This window comes from Elephas maximus, chromosome 20 (genome assembly GCF_024166365.1).
Source record: "Elephas maximus indicus isolate mEleMax1 chromosome 20, mEleMax1 primary haplotype, whole genome shotgun sequence".
NCBI lineage: Eukaryota > Metazoa > Chordata > Mammalia > Proboscidea > Elephantidae > Elephas > Elephas maximus.
In genome coordinates this window covers 44,104,561-44,124,714 of record NC_064838.1, presented here as the reverse complement: position 1 = coordinate 44,124,714, position 20,154 = coordinate 44,104,561, and the positions used below count along the sequence as shown (strand labels likewise).

The 20,154-nt window shown below is 42.7% G+C and overlaps 1 protein-coding gene across 2 annotated transcripts in view; it reads right to left on the bottom strand.

Annotated features, from left to right (window-relative positions):
* The window catches only part of TXNRD3 (thioredoxin reductase 3), an 80,861-nt gene extending 76,177 nt beyond the window's left edge, over positions 1 to 4,684 (bottom strand). Inside the window, exon 1 of one of the 2 annotated variants that reach the window (XM_049862541.1) lies at positions 4,365 to 4,684. In XM_049862541.1, coding sequence (XP_049718498.1) covers positions 4,365 to 4,403 — 39 coding nt within the window. In that variant the 5' untranslated portion in view covers positions 4,404 to 4,684. The remainder of the gene's footprint in view (positions 1 to 4,364) is intronic. The other variant, XM_049862540.1, reaches the window with a different exon arrangement.
* Positions 4,685 to 20,154: the final 15,470 nt, after the last annotated feature.

Genomic DNA, 20,154 nt, shown 5'->3' with positions numbered 1-20,154 from the left:
CGGGCTTTCTGCCTGAAGAAGCTCCTAGACCAGGGAAGACTGATGACAAGGACCTTCCCCAAGAGCTGACAGAGAGAGAAAGCCTTCCCCTGGGGCTGGCACCTTGAATTTGGAGTGCTAGCCTACTAGACTGTGAAAGAATAAACTTCTATTTGCTAAAGCCATCCACCTGTGGTATTTCTGTTACAGCAGCACTAGATAAGTAAGACAGTTCTCAAGATAAAGTCCAGAGGTCCTCCTTCTGGAATGGAGGTATAAAGAGCTTCACGGACCTACTCCCCAGTAAAATACTCATAACTGGTAAAAATTATTTCAAAAGCAACAAATTCTCTGAAAATTGTCTTAAGGGAACATAGCAAATAAGAAACACTTATTCAAGAAAATCTACTAAATCTCAGTAAAAACAGCAAGTCTGTGACATTTCAGCCATAACCCACTCCCTTATTTCCCTATCCCTAGATGTTGTTGCTGTTTTTAGTTGCATGGAGTCCATTCCGACTCATGGTGACCCCATGTGAGCATGACAGAGGTCTATTTCAAGTGAGCGTGGCCAAGAAAAAAAAGTAAGGCTCCCTATCCCCTCAGCTCCCAGTTGAGGGATATGGTATCTCACCAGAAGGGCAGGCCACCGGCACTTCACAATCCCCCCACCGCTCCAAGTCAGATGCTAAATTCCTCTGTGTGGCCAAGAGATTGGGTATCTCGTCCTCCACCTAGCCCCCACTCATAGGTCAAAGGTTCTACTCCAGGAGCAGCAGGCTGAAAATATTGAGGTCCCAATGGCCCTTGCCCCAGCTCACTCACAGGGTGAGATTCTAAATCAGGAGAGGCAAGCCAAAAAGGTCAGAGGCTACCCCCTGCACCCAGTACCCTGCTCATAACATAGGGGTGTCACTCGGAGAGAAGGTGACACTGTCTCTGCCTCCAGCTACAGTGCAGGGACTCAAGAGGTTCTATCCATGGGAAGAGGCAGTTCATAGGAACAGAGAGCTCTACACTCTCCTCAAACAGACTATGGGGAATTAAAGCCTAAGGACATTCTCAAAAACAGGGATTTTGACGACAAGCAATTAAGAGTAGGCTGGTAGCTCCAACAGAACAAGCTAAACCAAAGACCAGCTTGTTTACTAGAGTGAACCAGGGAAAGGGATAGCTAAGACTAGACCTCATGGGGTCAGAACAAACTTCAAAGAACTCTCTCAAAAGCTAGCCCTGCAAAGTAGCTTGAATTTAATTGGATCAGATTGTGCAACAATTTATAACCGAGGGCACTGTCAAAAATAATAGAGCAATCAGCCTGCAACTGGTAGAACCTAACAGCTGAGTGTGTGACCAAGAGGCAGACAACAGAGATCAGGGTAAGAGACAGTCATCGAGAACCCTGCTAAAACTCCTGTCATCCCAGGGTGGCTATGTGGATACCCAAGGCTGCACCCTCTAAGGAACAGGAGTTTCACCTTGGACTGGAAATAAACTTTCCTAAAATAGCCTAGCCAAATCTCTAAAGAAACAAATAAGCAAACAAAACAAGCCCATGGAAGGAGAGATTCAGTATTCAGAGTTGATACAATATATTGCCTAAAATGTACAGTTGGAAAAAAAAATTACAAAACATGCAAAGAAACAAGAAAGTGTGACCCATACACAAGAAAAAAATAATAAAGGATAAAGAAGGGAACAGAAATTGCCTGTGAGAGTGCCCAAATGTCGGATTTAACTAAGTAGTCATTAAGAATATGTTAAAAGAACTAAAATAAACCATGCTTAAAGAAGCAAAAGAAAGTGTTACAACAATGTTTCATCCAAGAGGAAATATCAAACACAAAGCAGCAAAAAAAAAAAAAAAAAGGTTTCACTACATATAAGGGAACCTGAATAAGATGAACAACTGACTTCTCATCAGAAACAATGAAGGCTAAAGGAAGTGGAATGACATATACAATGTGCTGGGGGAAAAATGTCAACCAAGAATCTTATACCTAGCAAAACTATCTTTCAAAAATGAAGGTGTGAAAAATAGTTTTGCAGTTCCTCAAAAAGTTTAACATGTAATATATTTGGCAGTAACAGCACAAGGAGGTGGGCAGGAGTAAAACTGTATTTAGAGCAAGAAAATAGTACCAGATGACAACTTAAATCCATAGGAACAAATAAAGATAACCATAAACAGTAAATAATAAGACTAATATAACAAACTCCGTAAATACATACAGCTTTCTTCTCTTTGACGTCTTTAAAAGGCATAAAATTATATGAGATAATGTATTGTTGGGTTTGTACCATATGTAGATGTAATGCAGGTAACAGCACAAAAAGGGGTAAGAAAGAATAAAGCTTTAGAGGAATAACATTACTATATACACACACACTCCCACTGCCAAAGAGTTGACTCTGACTCACAGTGACCCTACAGGACAGAGTAGAACTGTCCCATACAGTTTCCAAGGAGCAGCTGGTAGATTCAAACTGCTGACCTTTTGGTTAGCAGCCAAGCTCTTAACCACCACACTGCCAGAGCTCCAATGTTACTATACCCACCCGTACTTCACTGGAATTCAGTCTGTGTAAGTCTGAAGTACATCCTCCTAAGATGTATATCACATGCCCTAGAGAAATCACTTAGGAAACAACTGAAATATATATACATATACTAAAAAAATTATTAAAGGAATTAATACGTTACACTAGAATACAACATGAAAGCAACAAGAAAGTGAAGGAGAAATAGAAGAACAGAAAAGATGAGACAGAGAAAACAAAAAGTAAAATGGCAGAAATTTAACTACATCAATAATAACATTAAATGTGAATGAATTAAACAATCCAAGCAAAAGGCAGATCGTCAGAGTTCAAAAAAAAAAAAAAAAAGATTCCAGCTATATATGCTGTCTACAGGAGACAGACTCTAGACTGAAATGAGAAATGGACAATTCTACAGTAACATTTGAAGACTTCGATACCCCATTTTCAGTAATGGACAGAACAACTAGACAATCAATGATAATACAGAAGACTTGAGTAACACTATAAACCAACTAGATCTAACACACATCTATAGAACACTCCACCCAACAGCAGCAGCGTACACCTTCTTCTCAAGTGCACACAGAAAAATGTAAACTTGAAAATAAAATTGAAAAATAGAACCTAAAATTCCACTAACCTAACCCAATAGTTTGTGCTTTCACGTCATCTTCCATGTATCACTATTTCAAGTTTTTGACAGTCCGAAGTTTCAAAATATTAAAGTCTCCATTTTAGAGGTGGGTTATCTCCCAAAGGTTCCAAGTGAATTGTTTTTAAATTCAAAACATATTTGCCCATAGAACGTGCTCCCTTGCCCACAAAAGTCAAGGTAGTGTGCAATACAGCTGACATTACGCATGTCCTCATATTATCCTCAGGACCTTCCTTTATCTTCATTTTACAAGATGAGGAAACCAAGACTCCACGGAGTTCTGCAACCTATTCAAGGTCAACGGGCTAGAAAATGGTGAAAAGGTGATCTGAATTCCGGTCTAACCCAAAACCAAAAAACCAAACCCACTGCCGTGGAGTCGATTCCGACTCATAGCGACGCTACAGGTCTGAGTAGAACTGCCCCATAGGATTTCCAAGGAGCTGGTGGATTCGAACTGCCAGCCTCTTGGTTAGCAGCTGTAGCACTTAACCACTACACCACCAGGGTTTCCTCAGGTCTAACAAAAACAGAGACTCCTAAATCGTTACGTCTACTGGTATTGATCTCTTATCAAGCCAAAATTTTAATCAGATTAACAGCCAGAGGTCAAGGTTAACCAGTGTTCCTCTGTGCCAAGAAAATGCCAGTGATTCCGCAAAAACCTTCACTCAGAGCTTAAACGTGAAAGTCTTGGCAGTGGGAGCTGCTCCCGGCTGGTGGCAGGCGGGAGGCGCAGGCAGAGGCAAAGGGCACCTTAGAACTCAGCCAAACTCACTACCGTCCAGTGGATTCCAACTCACAGCGACCCTATAGGGCAGAACTGCCTATGAGTTTCCCAGGCTGTAACCTTTACGGAAGCAGACTACCACATCTTTCTCCCACAAAGGGTATCCTACAAGAGACTTTTCCTCCCCGCTGGGTCGTCCGGTCTGGAGCGCGCCATCCCTGTGGCAACCACAGTCACCCGGGAGCCGGCCCGCAGGAAGCGCTGCTGCAGGCTCGGCGTTCGGTCCCGGGGAGCGCTCAGCCCAGGGCCGGGGGTACACGGGTGGAAAAACTAGACGGGCCCGGCTGCGCTGGGGGGCCCCCCGCTGGCCTCTCCCGCGCCGAGGACCGTCAGAGGGCGGCTCCCCCCGGAGGCCCGGGGGTGGGCGCGGCCGAGCTCCTACCCCCGCCTACCCACCCGCGTGCTGTGCGGACAGTAGCTCTTGCTGAAGATCATCACGCGATTGCCCTCGATGAGGCCCAGGAGGCGGCGCCGCAGCTCCTCGCGGGCGTCGGCTGACGAGCGGCTGGTCCCGGGGGTCGACAAGCGGGCTCGGCGCCCCGGGGGCGACGACACGGGCGCGCCACGGACGCCGCCCGGGCGGCGGTTGGGGCCGGCGCCCACCTTCCCGGGGCCCGGCGACGTCTGCGCCGGCGACGGCGGCGGAGGCTGCGCCAGGGTCTCGCTGTCGCCCAGCCGCGCTGGGCCTGCTCGGGAACTGAGAAGCCGGCAGCGGCAGCACTAGCTGCGGGAAGGGGTACAGGCACTCCCCACGCCGCACCAGCCTGGAGCCCAGGGCGGCCGCTCGCTCCGCCCCCGGCTCCTTGCGCATGCGAACTAGGTCGCTGGCCCGATCTCGGCGCAGGCGCCAGCCGCGGTTTGGAAAGCGGCGAGCGCCCAGCTGCGTCCTCTTGTTATCCACGCGGCGTGTCTGCGTCTCTCGGCCGCCGGGTTTACGTGTCTCCCAGGGGTGGCCTCCGTGCAAGACTTTCCATCCCTTACAGTCTCTACCAACCCCCTCAAGACGCCTTAAAAACAGATATGAGGATGAATGTGTCGATATTATGGAAAAAGTGAATAAAACCATCTTTAAGAAAGCTCGCTATTTTTTAAAGTTCCTATCACATAAAAAAAAATCACGTAAGCTAAGTAAATTTAGTGCGTTTGCCATCTCAAGGCAGCTTTGAGATGAGTTTCCTAGGTTGCCACCCCTCAGGGACCCTGTGCCAGAAGGGGAATCCTGTAACCATCATTTGGAATCAGGTGTCTCAAGGCTGAACTTATGCACCGTGCCTTACAATCCCCTGTGCTGAATGAATGAATGAAACGAAGTAACCACAGTCACTCCAGTAAGTAGAGACACACGACTGCAAGAGCTGTAGGCGTGGCCTGATCTATGCGTACCTCTCAGGTGTCATCTGACACTCTCCCACGGTTCAACGAGCTTCAGTCACATTGGCTTTGTCCTTGTACCTCAGATACATCAAATCCGTTAGTCCCTTCGAGTGTTTGCATTTTCTGTTTGGTCACCTCCAGCAAAGCTGGCTTCTTTTACTCAACCAGATCTTGGTTTAAACGTCCCTTCTTAGCCATTTGTTACCAGTGAACTCAAAATGAAGTTGACCCCATTCTCCAGCATATCCACATGTTCTAATTCCCTCATGACGCGCTTATTGCTAATTGCAATTATCTTCTATAATTACAGGCTTACTTACCACCCCTAGAATGTAAAATCCGTCGGGGGGTGGGTAGGGTTAGGTGCTTACCACCGTAGTTGAGAGCTCTAAAGTGTAATGGTGTGCTGAAAAGGTGGACATAGCTGCCCTATTGGCCAGAGTGAATGTCAGAGTCTGGAGAAATTGAGGAAAAAAGGAAACAGACCCAGAGGGATCCACCCCCTTGCTCTTTTTTATTGTTAGTTATTTGTGTCTTCTTTCTTTATCTTTTAATCAGTTTGCCATAGTATTGTTTATTTTACTTATCTTTTTCAAAGAAATTATTTTTAATTGTATTGCCCAGATCTACTATTTTTTGTTTTCTATTTCATTAATTTCTACATTTACCTTTGTTAATTCCTTTGCTTTTACTTTCTTGGAGTCCATTTTGCTTTTTTCTTATTCCTAAAGTTGAACATTTAATTTATTTATCTTTTCCTTGTTTCTTTTTTAAAAATAAATATCAATTTCGAAAAAATAATGCATGGCCATTATTTTTTCAAAAACTCAAGCAACACGTAAAAGGACAAAGAAAAAAATTATAATAGTCACCCTAACTCTAGCAAAAAAAAAAAAATTTCAGTGTATGATGCCCATCATTTTGGATATCTCTGTAAACATTTAAGCAGACAGAAGGACATACACAAACATAATTTTACAAATATAGTCATGTTAATTTTAAAATTAAATTTAAGAAAAATAAAAAGCTGAAGTGAAATTATTTTTTCAGATAAACATTTTTCCAGAAAAGATATTTGTTCCTAAAAGTTTTCTTTAAAGAAAAAAATGATTATGAAACAACGAGGTTGAAATCATGTGTTAACAATTTCCAACTTCCAACTGCATGTTTTTACTTTCTGGTAAGAAAAATGTGAAAATTAGAATACTTACTTACATTTTCTCCAACATCTCCTCCTTCTCACCTGTGATCTTTAAGAATTATATTATTGTTTTTACATTGTCAGGCTTTATAACATTTGTATTCTGCTTGGTGACTGTCTTAGTTATCTACTGCTGCTGTAACAGAAATACCACAAGTGGGTGGCTTTAACAAAGAGAAATTAATTTCCTCACAGTAAAGTAGGCTAAAAGTCCCAAATCAGGGTGTCAGCTCTAGGGTAAGGCTTTCCCTCTCTGTCAGCTCTGGAGGAAGGTCCTTGTCCTCAATCTTCCCCTGGTCGAGTAGCTTCTCCAAGCAGGGACCCTGGGTCCAAAGGACACGCTCTGCTCCCACCACTGCTTTCTGCATGGTGTGAGGTCTCCACTCTCTACTTGCTTCCCTTTCGTCTCTTGTAAGATAAAAGGTGGTGCAGGCCACACTCTAGGGAAACTCCCTTTATATTAGATAAGGAATGTGACCTGGGTAAGGGTGTTACAATCCCACTCTAATCCTCTTTATATAAAATTACAATCACAAAATGGAAGACAACTACACAATACTGGAAATCATGGCCCAGCCAAATTTATACAGACTTTTTTGGGGGAACATAATTCAATCCATGACAGTAACCATATTCTCACAATATAGTTTTACTTTTTAATGGATTAAATGTCAAACACTAATCCTCTTGCCATGGTTCTTAAATTCTTGACTTTTAAAATTTTATTCACCTCTGTGGTTTAGTTTGAATTAACCAAGTGATTTTTTTTTTTTTCCCAAAATGATCATGATTGTGGACTTTCCTGAGTTCTTACATGTTTGAGAATGTCCGTCTGTTACATACATACATGGACAACTTACCTGGCTTTAAAATTATTGGATCGTACTTTCTTTCCCTCTGAATTTTGTAGATTTTGCTCTCTATCTTCTGGAACGGAGTACAGATGTATAAAATTCTGAGAACAAGTTTTCCTTCTTGTACCACATATTAGTTTTCTATACTAATGCTGCATAACGAATTTTCCTAAAACTGAGCAGCTTAAAGCTACAAATATTTATTATCTTAACAGTTTCTGTGCATCAGAAATCTGGCAACAGATTAACCAGATGCTTCTGTCTCAGGGTCTCTTGTGAGGGTGTGGTCAAGTTGTCAGATGGGGCTGCAGTCAACTGAGGCTTGACTGGGGCTGAAAAATCTGCTCCCATGCTCACTCACCTGGTTGTTGACAGGACTCAGTTCCTTACCACATAGTCCCTTCTGTAGGCTTCTGGAGAATCCTAATGGCAGATGGCTTTTCCTGGAGAGAGTGATTGAAAAGACAGAGAGAGAGAGGGGAGGAAACACCTAAGCCAAAGCTGCAGTTTGTTTATAACGTAATCTCATGCATCCCATCACTTCTGCTATATTGTACTGCCTAGAAATTAGTCACTAAATTCAGCCCATACTCAAGGGAAGATGAATTAACAGTATCAGAGAATCAAAAGTATTCAAAAATATCAAGGAATGTCTGTAACACTACCACATACATGACCTACTTTTTTTGCTTAGAAGACTAGCTTTTTTTTTTTTCTTTACCCTTCACATTCAGAATCTTCACCCAGCTATGTCTTGGTGTGGTCTTTTGAGGTACAAATTTAGGTATATTTGTATTTAAGAATATCTTCTTTTATGATATCTTTAGGCTTTTTGTTTGTTTGTTTCATTTTATTCTGTTCTCTTTTCTGGAAAAAAACCAGGTATGCATATGTTGGATTTCCTCTGGTTTCACATTTATTATCTTTATAATTATTGTAATAACTTTGTTGTTTTTCATCAATTTTTCCATTAATTTGTGTTTCTTCTAGTTTATCACGTCTGTAACTGTTTTCAGTTGTGCTTTTTCTGTTAGCATTATTACATATACGACAATTGGTATACAGAATATATTTGCTGTTTTAAGCTGTATATTACCTTTATTTTCTTTTTCCTTTTCTTCCTGGACTCTGCAGCTTTCTTTAAATCATCTGATCACTTTCTGTGGGCTTATTATCTCTTCTTTGAAAATTAGTACCTTTTTCTTGAGCTCCCTGTCCTTGTTTGTTTGTTCTTTCTTAACGACAGACCATGTTTTCTTTAGCTTCTTTGAAATTATAGAGAACCATTTGTGTGGATTCTTCCAATGCCTATTGGAGTGATTTGTCTGGGATGTATGCTTTTCATCTACAATTTGTTTATATGTTCTTTTTCTCATCCTTTTTTGGTAGCTTTATGCCTAGATCCTGCAATGCCACCAATGGTTGTCACGTATTCAGATAGACAATCTAACTCACAAGCCACAATGAGTTTTAATCTAATACCGTGTTTAGATAGCTGTATAGAAAGATACAGGACAGGATAGTCCACATACATTGATTTTTATGTCCCCTTGCTCACACAGGACATGTACAGCTGCTATGGATGACAGACAAAATGTACATTGCAACTTTGACACAAAGAAGCTGCTGCCACAGTTTCCCACCATATTTTTACATTATTCTCGTCATGTAGGCCCAAGACCTGATTCCAACTACAGCTCCCCAGGTCCAGGTGTAGATCCATGGATCAAGGAGAAACAGCATACATGTTTATCTTACTTCTGCAATTTCCAAGGAAATAGTACTGAGAGATTATTCCCTCCACCAAAAGAAGAGGATAACCCTTAAAGAAGGGCTCTGGGAATAATCAGTGACTCCACCCCAGGAGAGTAATGAAGGGAAGCCCTTGGTCTTAGAGAGCAATTAGGCCAAGAAAGAGTAAAAGAATTGAGTCCCCCAGGAGGAAACTTCCCAACAAAAAGTCCGAGACTATGCAGGAGGCCTGTTTGTCTAGGAGAGCAGCCTTTCATCCCTCCACGAGGTAGGCTCACTAGGGCTGAGCCCATCCTCACCTGACTCGCAGGATTCGTAAAGATTCCTTCATGTGAGACTGCTTTCCTACCACTGGGCCACAGGAGGCAAAGGGTGGGGAAATAACTGACAGAGATACAGCTACCCAGCTGGATGACCTTGAGCAAGTCCAGGAAGTGGGCAGAAGAATTAAGTTAGTGAGTGTATCAGTTAGCTATTGCTGTGTAACAAACCACTCCAAAACATGGTGGCTTTAAATGACAACAATATGTTCATGAGACTGTGAGTTGGCAGTACGGTTCTGACAATCTGAACTGGGTTCCTCAGTCTTACTCATGTGTCAGCTGAATGTCAGTCAGGTGGCTTTGCTGATCTTGATTGGGCTTCCTAGCATGTCTAGAATCTCAGCTGGGACAATGGGGCTGACTCACTCAGCTCCTGGTAGGCTCTCATCCTGCAGCAGACTAACCCAGAGATCCAAGAGAAAGGAGGAGTTGCAATGCCTCTTGAGGCCTAACACAAAGATGGCACACCTTCACTTCTGCCACACTCTACTGAAGAAAGCAAGTCACAATCCAGCCCAGATTCAAGGGGTGGGAAAATACTCACATCTTGGTGGGAGGAGCTGTACAGTGACATTCTTAAGAACCTGGATATAGGGAGGGTTGGGAAATACAGAGTACCTTTGCAATCAATCTGCCATGGGGAAAGAAAACAAGAATTTTCTTTTTAAGGTAGTGCTTTTCCAGGTGGGATGTATTTTTCCCATCCTCTGTGGCCTTGGCTTGAATGGACCGTTTTCCAGGTCAGGACTCTAGACCTTCTCTGTAGTTGAGACATTTCTGTGCTTATTTACCTATATTCTATATGCGTAGAAGACTTTGGACAGTCTCAGCATGGCTCACCTGAGCTAAGGGAAGCCAGAAGAGTGCAATTTAGTTCATTATTTGAGCAGAGTATTGAGGGGGGAGACTCACTCTTTCCTCTCCAAAGTATGGAGGCAGCAAATGGGTCAGACAGAAGCTCTCAAGGGAACGAAGAGCTACCCTTCCCTTCCCCCGTGAAGTTGATCTTTCCAGAAAACAGCCTTGGAGGTTCTGAGGGTAATGGAAGTGCCTGCTCAAGCGGAAACTTAGAATTATGCCAGCTGCTCCCCTGTCTAGAATGGAGACCTTAAGTCACCTTGGAACAGATTCGCCTTATTATCTCTGAGTGGTTTTTTTAAGTTATATAAATGCAAGGCAAGTAGGCACACCTTTTTCTGAGAAAGGATATAAATGGACCCTTGCTTTCTTTGGCCTACCCCTCCAAAAAGTCATTAATATACAGAACCAGGGAGGAGGTGGTGGCAAACTTGGACTGAGGCAAGAGCCTACTGGGAGAAAGGGATTGGGACCCTGAGCTCTTATCTTATCGGAACCAGACCCTCTTAGAGACTGGTGTGGCCTTACCCATGGCCCCCTGGCAGGAAAAGGTGGCCGTCGTCCCAGTGGGGAACCCTCTGCAAGAGCAGAGGTTGGATGAATCTGTCTCAGTCAGGGTTCTCTAAAGAAACAGAACCACGTACATATCAACACAATGCTGCCTGGTTCTACACCATCCTCACGATCAAAGTTGGGGATCAGACCATTGCAATCCATAGGGTTTTCACTGGCTGATTTTTGGAAGTAGATCACCAGGCCTTTCTACATTGTCCATTTTAGTCTCGAAGCTTTGCTGAAACCCGTTCAGCATCGTAGCAACACACGAGCCTGTACTGACAGGTGGTAGCTGTGCACGAGGTGCATTGGCCAGGAATCGAATCCAGCTCTTCTGCAAGGAAAGCGAAAGTTCTATCATTGAACTACAAATGCTCATGTACATATGCAGAGAGAGAAAGAGACTTACAGAGAGAGAGAGATTTATTTTGAGGTATCTGCTGACATGATTGTGGAGGCTGGCAAGTCTAAAATCTACAGGTCAGACAACAGGCTGGAAATTCTGGCAGTCTATGCCCCAAACGGGTAAGTCAGTGGTGAAGGAGTGAGAAGAATTCTGGCAGAATGTCTGCTTGTAGTCTGGTGGCAGAATCTTCCCTTGGGAAGCCTCTGATTTTACTCTTAGGGCCTTCAACTGGTTAGACGAAGCCCAGTCACATTACAAAAAGTAATCTGCTTTACAAAGGCTGACTTATTTAAATGCTAATCACATGTAAATATTTCATAGCAACATCTAGACTAGTGTTTGATCAAACAACTGGCCAAGATGACACATAAAATTAACCGTCTCAATCCACCCCTTGTCAGCTTGGCACCCATACACATCCCCTTGAACCATACTTAATCTCCAAATAAAGACAATAACAAAGTCCTTGTTGTTGTTGTGTGCCATAGAGCCAATTCCATGCCATAGAGACCCTATATGACAGAGTAGAACTGCCCCATAGGGCTTCCTAAGTTGTAATCTTTGTGAGAACAGATTGCCAGGTCTTGTGGGTTCAAACCAATGACCTTTCGGTTAGCAGAGGAAAGCTTAACTGTTGAGCCACTAGGACTCCTTAACAAAGCCCTACTCTAGCCTAACATGATATAACTCTCCTTCCTGCACCCTGCGAACACCAGCCTACCATGGGTGCTCACATGGGCTGTGGCTAAGGCTCTGGCCCTGCTGTTACTAGGCGTGGAAAGAAATGTACCCTTGGAGCTTAGGTGAGGAAACCTCTGCCTCTGCACAGCCATTGGGGTTAGGAACAATTTGGACAGGGAAGGTTTCAAGACTGAAATGCAGAATTTCTGCCAATCCGAGTGAGTGGAGGGTGAAGTGAAGCGTTGGATGAAAAGAGATGTGTCTATTTGTGTGGGCCCTCAGCACAGTCAGCCTCACATGGAGGTCCTCTTGTCTGTCCATGTCTCTCCAGTTCCCTGCGATCCCCTAGGGCTAAGGCAGGGTCGGATATTGTCCTTCCCCTTACCCGCTCCCTCTCTGCCCAGTCATCTCTCTTGTCTCCCCAGATCAGGGCACAGGGGGTCTGTCATCAGTAGAGGATTCTTGCGAGAATTCACTACATTCCAAAGCATTCTCAAGAACCGATATCCACTTTCTGCACGGTAGCTACGGCAGGGATGCGCTTTTCCTTTTTTGCGGGTCAGGAGGCCTCCCGGCCTAACGAAACCAAAACCAACCGCCATCGAGTGGATTCTGACTCATAGCCTACCGGACTGAATTGAGGACAACTCCTCCATTTATCTGAGCCGCGCACAAGTCACAGTATGCACTTCTGAAGCTGGCCACTAGATGGCAGTGGGGCTTCTTGGGAAGATACACAATGCTAAGAGCTGCTTTCGAAGGGAACTGCTCAGATGCGGAACAGGATTACCCAAAAAGCTAGGTACCAAACCAAACCCGTCGCCATCGAGTCGATTCCGACTCATACCGACCCTATAGGGCAGAGTAGTACTCCCCCATAGGGTTTCCAAGGAGCGTCTGGTGGATTCGAATTGCTGACCTTTTGGTTAGCAGCCTTAGCTCTTAATCACTACACCACCAGGGTTTCCAAGCAAGGTACACACGGGCCGAATTGTACCTTCCCACCTATCTGCAGTGCACAATTTCACCTGCCCCCCAACACAACATGTGAAATTGCTCACCACAGATTAGCAAGTAAATACAATTAAGTCCGTGCGCACCTTGCTCAATGCAAGCCGGTGTCTACAGTGCTTACTGGTTAATCCTCACCTGGGTTCAAGGTTCACTTCTTCCCTGTTGCTGCCCATCTGACCTGTGCAAATGGCGAGGGCAGGGAGAGGGATGCCAGCCACGCACCTTTTGACCACGGTCAGACCACCGACAGTTACAGAGCACCACCAGGGTGAGGGCAGCCCCACACCGAGCAGCTGCCAGGGGAAGGATCAGAGACCCAGGTCAATTCCAACTCAGTGACTCCACCTCTCCCGGTATGAATTTTCTTTTTAAAAAAAAAAAATAATAGGGAGGACAAAACAGATTCACTGAGGTGATAGATATGAACACACATTGTAAACTTCAGAAGTTGGGGCAAAAATGTCTCCTATTGCCACAGTGATGGAAAAGAAGAGAAGAAGCTGTCTCTATTCTTAAGGAATGTCTGGGATCGATTATCCTGGGCAGGAAGGCATGTTGAGAGTTGTAAGGAGTAAAAAGTTCAAGAGGCATTGTTATTAGGAGGGAATGATAAAAACAGTGTGCTGACTCATTGAAACTTCACAACAACTCTTCGATTATCTTTGAGCTATTTGATTATCCCATTTTACAGATAAGGAAACTTGAGGCCCAGAGATGTGACTTACTGGAATCCATGTGGATGCATTTCTGCATCCTGACTTGACCACCTATTAAGGAGCCTTAGAGAGAGAGAGAGGAAACCCTGGTGGTGTAGTGGTTAAGAGCTATGGCTGCTAGCCAAAAGGCTGGCAGTTCCAATCTACCAGGCACTCCTTGGAAACCCTATGGGGCAGTTCTACTCTGTCCTATAGAGTTGCTATGAGTCAGAATCAACTTGATGGCAACGGGTTTGGGTTTTTTGGTTAGAGAGAGAGAGATTTATTTTGAGGAATTTGCTCACATGACTGTGACACCAGGTGGCCAAGACAAGATGCAGAAATGGAAATGAGGAGAGGATAAGGAGAAGGGACAAATGGGGTAAGGTGAGAAAAGTGCAGGAAGAATGAAGATAAGAAGGATGCCATAGGCAGGCCAGAGGCCACCAGCGTGGGAGGCCACCTGCATGGCTTTCTCCCCAGAGCAGGGGCAGGTTATCCGATAGACCCGGTAAGCACGGTGCTTATCTTGCTTACCAGATCATCTGTAGTGAACAATTTCACATTTTCCACCACATCAAAGAGTCTACTTCTAGGTATGGCAGGCATCGTCTCTCCCAACCCCTCAGCACCTTCCTACAGAATCAAAGCCTCTTTTCAAGCTTACAATCCCTGATGGGGGGGAAGACCCAGTAAGCAAGGTAAGCACAGACTTACTTTTGCTTACTTACTAATCGGTGGTGAAACTGGATAATCCACCTCTACCCCAGAGGCCTGGGCAGCAAAGCATGGCACCTTCTCGGAGCCAGGGCTAGGGCCCTTCCCCTTTGGACCATACTCTTCTACCAGCCTAGATGAAGTCATTCCCTGTTACACTTCTTCAGAGCCCACTTCCTTACATTTACCATGGTTCCAGTTAAAAAACCCATTAGGGTGATGCATTTGTGTGATCTTCCGATCAATGCCTGTCACCCATTCCCATCCAGACTGGAAGCTCTACCGGGGCAGGGAGCAGCTCTGGGTGTCGTCAGTACTAAGCAATGCTGGTGCATGGTTGATGCTCAGTGCGCATCCGCTGTAGGAAACACAACAGAAACGTTGACCCTGGTGAGGGTAGGAGACGGGTGTTTGGGGTGGAGTTTGCGTAATCATCCATTTTGTCTCATTGCTTCCTTCTATCTCAGCCCTGGACTCTTTCTCTGCATACACACTTGCCCTTTCAGCTTATAGGAGCTGGAGAGATGCTCACTGGTTATAGGAAGTACTCAGAGGAAAAGAGTGAACGAGATGGATGTCTTTAAGGCCACATCCTTTCTGCTGAGGCCTTAGCTGCTTTCCCATTGTGAAATATCTAAGTGCAGCCGCTCCATTTCATTGGCACATACATCTCAGGGACACGACCCGGAGGTGACAGAGTTGGCTGCAATAACAGAAGAGTTCTGTGTATCTGGGAGGAAAATCATCCATGGCTCCTTTTCCAAGTCTTCCATTCTTTCCTTTCTCCTCCCAGGGACTGGATAATGGCCTCATAAAACTGGAGCCAGTGCTTGGGCCTCTCGGATTTGGTTCCTATTCACTTGCAGGAATCATTTCACTTGCGAGACTTTCTTTTATTCCTCAGCAGAGCCATCCTATTCCAGTTAAAGCTGCAAAGTAATGGTTATTGAAGGTGCAACTGGTTTCTGCAAGTTCCAGCATCTAATATGGGAGACCAGTGATCGTTGATTATTAAAATCCTTGGGGCTTCATTTATATTTATTTTGCAGCATTTTTTGTGCTTCTTATCCTTATACCGTGATGCACAGGTGAGGGTGTACTGACAGGAAGTCTGAGTGTGCCACTCCCTGTCTTTGCTTTTCTTCTTTTGTAACAGCTACAAGAATTAGTGTGTAAATAAAATCAACCAAGAGGAAACTGTATATAATATACTCCTGCATTACAAATCAGACAGATTCGTAGTAGGCAGCAAAGCTATGAAATAGAAAGCCGATGAAACAGGCCTCAAAGCACCTCTCTTTTGTCAAGTTATGATAAGGGAAATCTAGAGGTTCTGGGAAGAAAACTCATCCAGCCAGGGAGCAAATTTCTTAGGTCTTGCAAACAAGATATTTATAACACACACAAGACTGAAATCTAAGTTGCAAAGATATCAAGGCTGGGATTCAAGGAAGATCTTGAGTTTCCTTCATTTTCAGTTTATGAATTTAGGATTATCCTATAATTATCATGATAGGGAAACAAAAGACATGAGACTCGATTCTCATGTAAAATCAGAAAGAGGAAGACTTGGGAATCCATTAAGTGTAGATTCTCCAGACTCATCCTTCAGGAGTGGGGAGTATGGCTGGAAGTTTTTGTCCATCCTACCAAGAACATTTGAACCAATCCAACCTACCTACACTCCAGTCCTCCATTGGTCCAGAAAGGTCAGCCACGCACACTTAACAGCTTTCACGGGAACCACCCCAGATAAACTTTCTTATCTAACTGCGTACTCACTTGCTTCCACTGATTCTTCACTAAGGCTCGGTTCTCCCTTTTCTTTCAACAATGTTCTCTAAATAGTAACACCATGAAAGAAGCTCAACAAATTCAATCGACAGAAGAATCTATCAGAGAAGTTGGAGTTAGTAGAAAAATTAGAACAGGGTTTTGCCTTCATTAAAGGCAAATTGATTGCTTTTTTAAATTGAATGCTAAATTAGGAAAAACAAATACTCAACAGGTGGGCTGAAAAATGGAATGAATACAGCTAACGATCAAAATGGTAACCTGGAGAATCTAACTGAGCGATTGTGCTAGAACATGGCATAAAAAGATAAAGAAATAGAAAGCATGAAATGAAAGTTAAGAGACGTGGAAGATAAATTGCAAGAGCTATCAAGTAGAAGTTCTAAAAAAAATAGAGAAAATGGAATGCAAGCAATTTTCTAATAAATACCAGAGGAAATTATCTCAAAACTGAAGAATGCATGTGTGGTGAAATGAGTTTCTTTATGTGGCCTTTTGCCTTGGTTCTGAAAAAGGGAAAAAATAAACAGCTTGGGCGATTTTTCCCCTGGGCCCTGAGGAGTTGTTACAGTTGCCCTAGTCCTTTGGAAAAGCTTTTTACTTTTGCCCAGGGAAGAAGCCAGTCCCTGTCAGCAGAAAATGTCAGTTATTATGCAAATAGTTGGATCCACTTGCAAGGTGATTGGTCAGTTTAGTCCAGAGAGGGAATTGGTCAGTTATTATGCAAATATTATTGTTGTGTTGTTAGGTACCCATTGAGTCTGTTTGAACTCATAACGACCCTATATGCACAACAGAATGAAATACTGCCTGGTCCTGTGCCATCATCCCAATCTTTGCTATGCTTGAGCCTATTGTTGTAGCCACTATGTCAATCCATCTCACTGAGGGTCTTCCTCTCTTTTGCTGACCCTCTATTTTACCAAACATGATGTCCTTCTCCAGGGACTGGTCCCTCCTGATAATATGTCCAAAGTCTGTAAAATCCACCCAGTAGGATTGAGCTACTTGCCTATATAAGCAACCATCCCACAGAGGCCAGGTGGGGCAGAGGCCAGGTCCAAGCAGGGTCAGGAGGCCAGGCCTGAGCAGTGAGTGACAGAGGCCAGGCCCAAGCAGGGGCAGGGGACCAGGCCTGAGCAGGGTCCTAACAGCTGCAGCCAAGAAGCTGTCCTGATTGAAGAGATGTATCCTGAGTTATTCCTGTTACTTCCAAGTTAATCCTGACCCCACATTACTTCACTAATAAACCATATAACTGTGAGTATGGTCTGTGAGTTCTATGTGGCCACTGAAACAAATATCAAACATGGTAGAGAAGTAGAGTGCTGTGGGGAGGACAACTGGAGTCAGAATTGGTAAAGGGTTTGGAGAGTGGAAGTATGGCTTATCTCCACCTTGTAGGATTCAGCTTTGAGCTGATGCTGATGGTGATTCCCATTCTCCCTGAATTTAGACACAGGACGGTACTACCACTACTGCCTTACAGCCTCAATGCTGAGATTGATGGGCTTATGGAGAGATGAACATGATAATGGAGCAATCCCTTCAAGGTTCTGAATGAAAATCATTTGGAACCTATAATTACATACCCAACCAAAGTATTACAAAGCTATTATTCATTGCAAGGGCAAAATAAAGACATTTTCAGACATGCCAGAACCCAAACATTATAAGACTCACATTCTCTAAAAAAATAAATGCTAAAAGATGCACTCTAGCAAGAAGACAGGCCAAAAAATGGGGTACGAGAAACAGTGGTGATCAAATAAAACAGGAAAAGCTGTTTTTTAGGAGTAAATAAGTGTTGGCATTTTAAAGTCAGCCACGTTACTAAAAATAGGAACACGTTATTTGAAAAATTGACAATATTCACAAATGTTAAATATATGCATATTTCGACTGGTATAAACCCATTGCCATCAAGTCAATTCTGACTCATAGCGACCCTATAGGACAGAGTAGAACTGCCCCATCGGGTTTCCAAGGAGTGGCTTGTGGATTCAAATTGCTGTCCTTTTGGTTAGCAGCTGAGCTCTTAACTACTGTGCCACCAGGCCTCCATGCATACTCTATATCCCAACAATTCTATTCCTGGGTATATGTAGCCAAAAGGAATGCTCTGTATCTTGATGTGGGTACTGTTTACACAGGGGTGTTCACCTTGTATGAATTCATCAAGCTGTATAATTTGGGCATGTTACTTACTGTATGTATATTTAATTAATTGTAGAACAAAAATTCTAGGTTATATCAATACGGGAAAGTAGTAGATGATCAGAGGGAAGTAAAAGTATTGTTTGACTTTATATATATATATAGAAAGTCAAACAATACTTTTACTTATATATATATAACAGTATCTGTAACGTAACTACAGATACTGTTATATATATATATGTTTATATATATATAACCAATCATATATTTCAAAAATGTGAAAAAAAATTAACAAAGAAAATTTAATCAGTATAACAAAATGTAAGGAAAGGGGAAAATAAACAACTAAAAGGCATGGTAAACAGAAGACAAAAAAACTGATAAAAAATTGTAATATCAATCATCACAATATACATGAATGGGTTAAACTCAGCAATTAAAAGAAAAAGACTCTGGTTGGATAAAAATACAAACTCCATCTGTATGTGTTTATGTGAGACACATCTAAAAGAAATGATCCAGGAAAAATAAAATTGAAGGAAGGAAAAGGCTAATAAAACAAAGAAAGATGGTAATATTAAATGGATGAAATGGAATTCAAAGCCAAAGCATTTAATACGATAAAGAGAAGTACATGTCATATTGAAAAGGGAACAATTCACAAATAACAAATAATAATTTTTTTGTTGCACTTAATCATAGCTTCAAAGTACATTAAACGAATGGTTTACATGCATTTCTTGCAAGAAAAAAAAAAGACCCTCAATATTAGTAGGCAATTTCAACAAAACCCTCACAGAAATAAGAGAGAATTTGAGTAAAACAATTAACCAGCTTAATCCAAACACACACACACACACACACACACCTTTTTGTTCAACTAACATATTCTTTTGACCACAAATGGAGTATTCTGGAAAGCTGACCATGTTAAAAGCTATAAAGAACATCTTAATAAATTCCAAAAAACTGCTATTATTTAGGCCATATTCCCTGAGTGATAGGCAAAAAAATTAGAAATTAACAAAATCCATTTTAAATAACTCTTGAATTAAAGGGGAAATAAGAATATATCTCATGGATTGAATTGTTTCCCCCAAAATATCTGTCAACTTGGCTAGGTCGTGATTCCCTTGTATGACCAAATGATTGTCTACCGTTTTATCATCTAATGTGATTTCTTTATGTGTTGTAAATCCCATCAGTATGAAGTAATAAAATGGATTAGAGGCAATTATACTGATGAGGTCTACAAGATCAGGTAGTGTCTTAAGCCAATCTCTTTGAGATATAAAAGAGAGAAGCGAGCAGAGAGACATGGGGACCTCATACCACCAAGAAAGCTACACCAGGAGCAGAGCACATTCTTTGGTCCCGAGGTTCCTGCACTGAGATGCTCCTAGATAAGGACCTTCCTCCAGAGCCTACAGAGAGAGAAAGCCTTCCCCTGGAGCAGATGCCCTGAATTTGGACTTGTAGCCTACTCAACTGCGAGAGAATAAACTTCTCTTTGTTAAAGCCATCCACTTGTGGTATGTCTGTTATAGCAGCACTAAATAACTAAGACAATATATAAAGTGCACATGGGGTCGCCATGAGTTGGAATTTACAAGAGAGCAGCTAACAACGTAACAATAACAACAAACTATTTAAATCTGAATGATGACAGAACTACATCACAAAACTTATGTTTTGCAAACAAAACAGTATTCAAAGAAAAACGAATGGTTTACATGCATTTATTAGAAAACAAAAAAATATTGAAAATAAACTAAACTTCCAACTCAAGAAACCACTAAAAA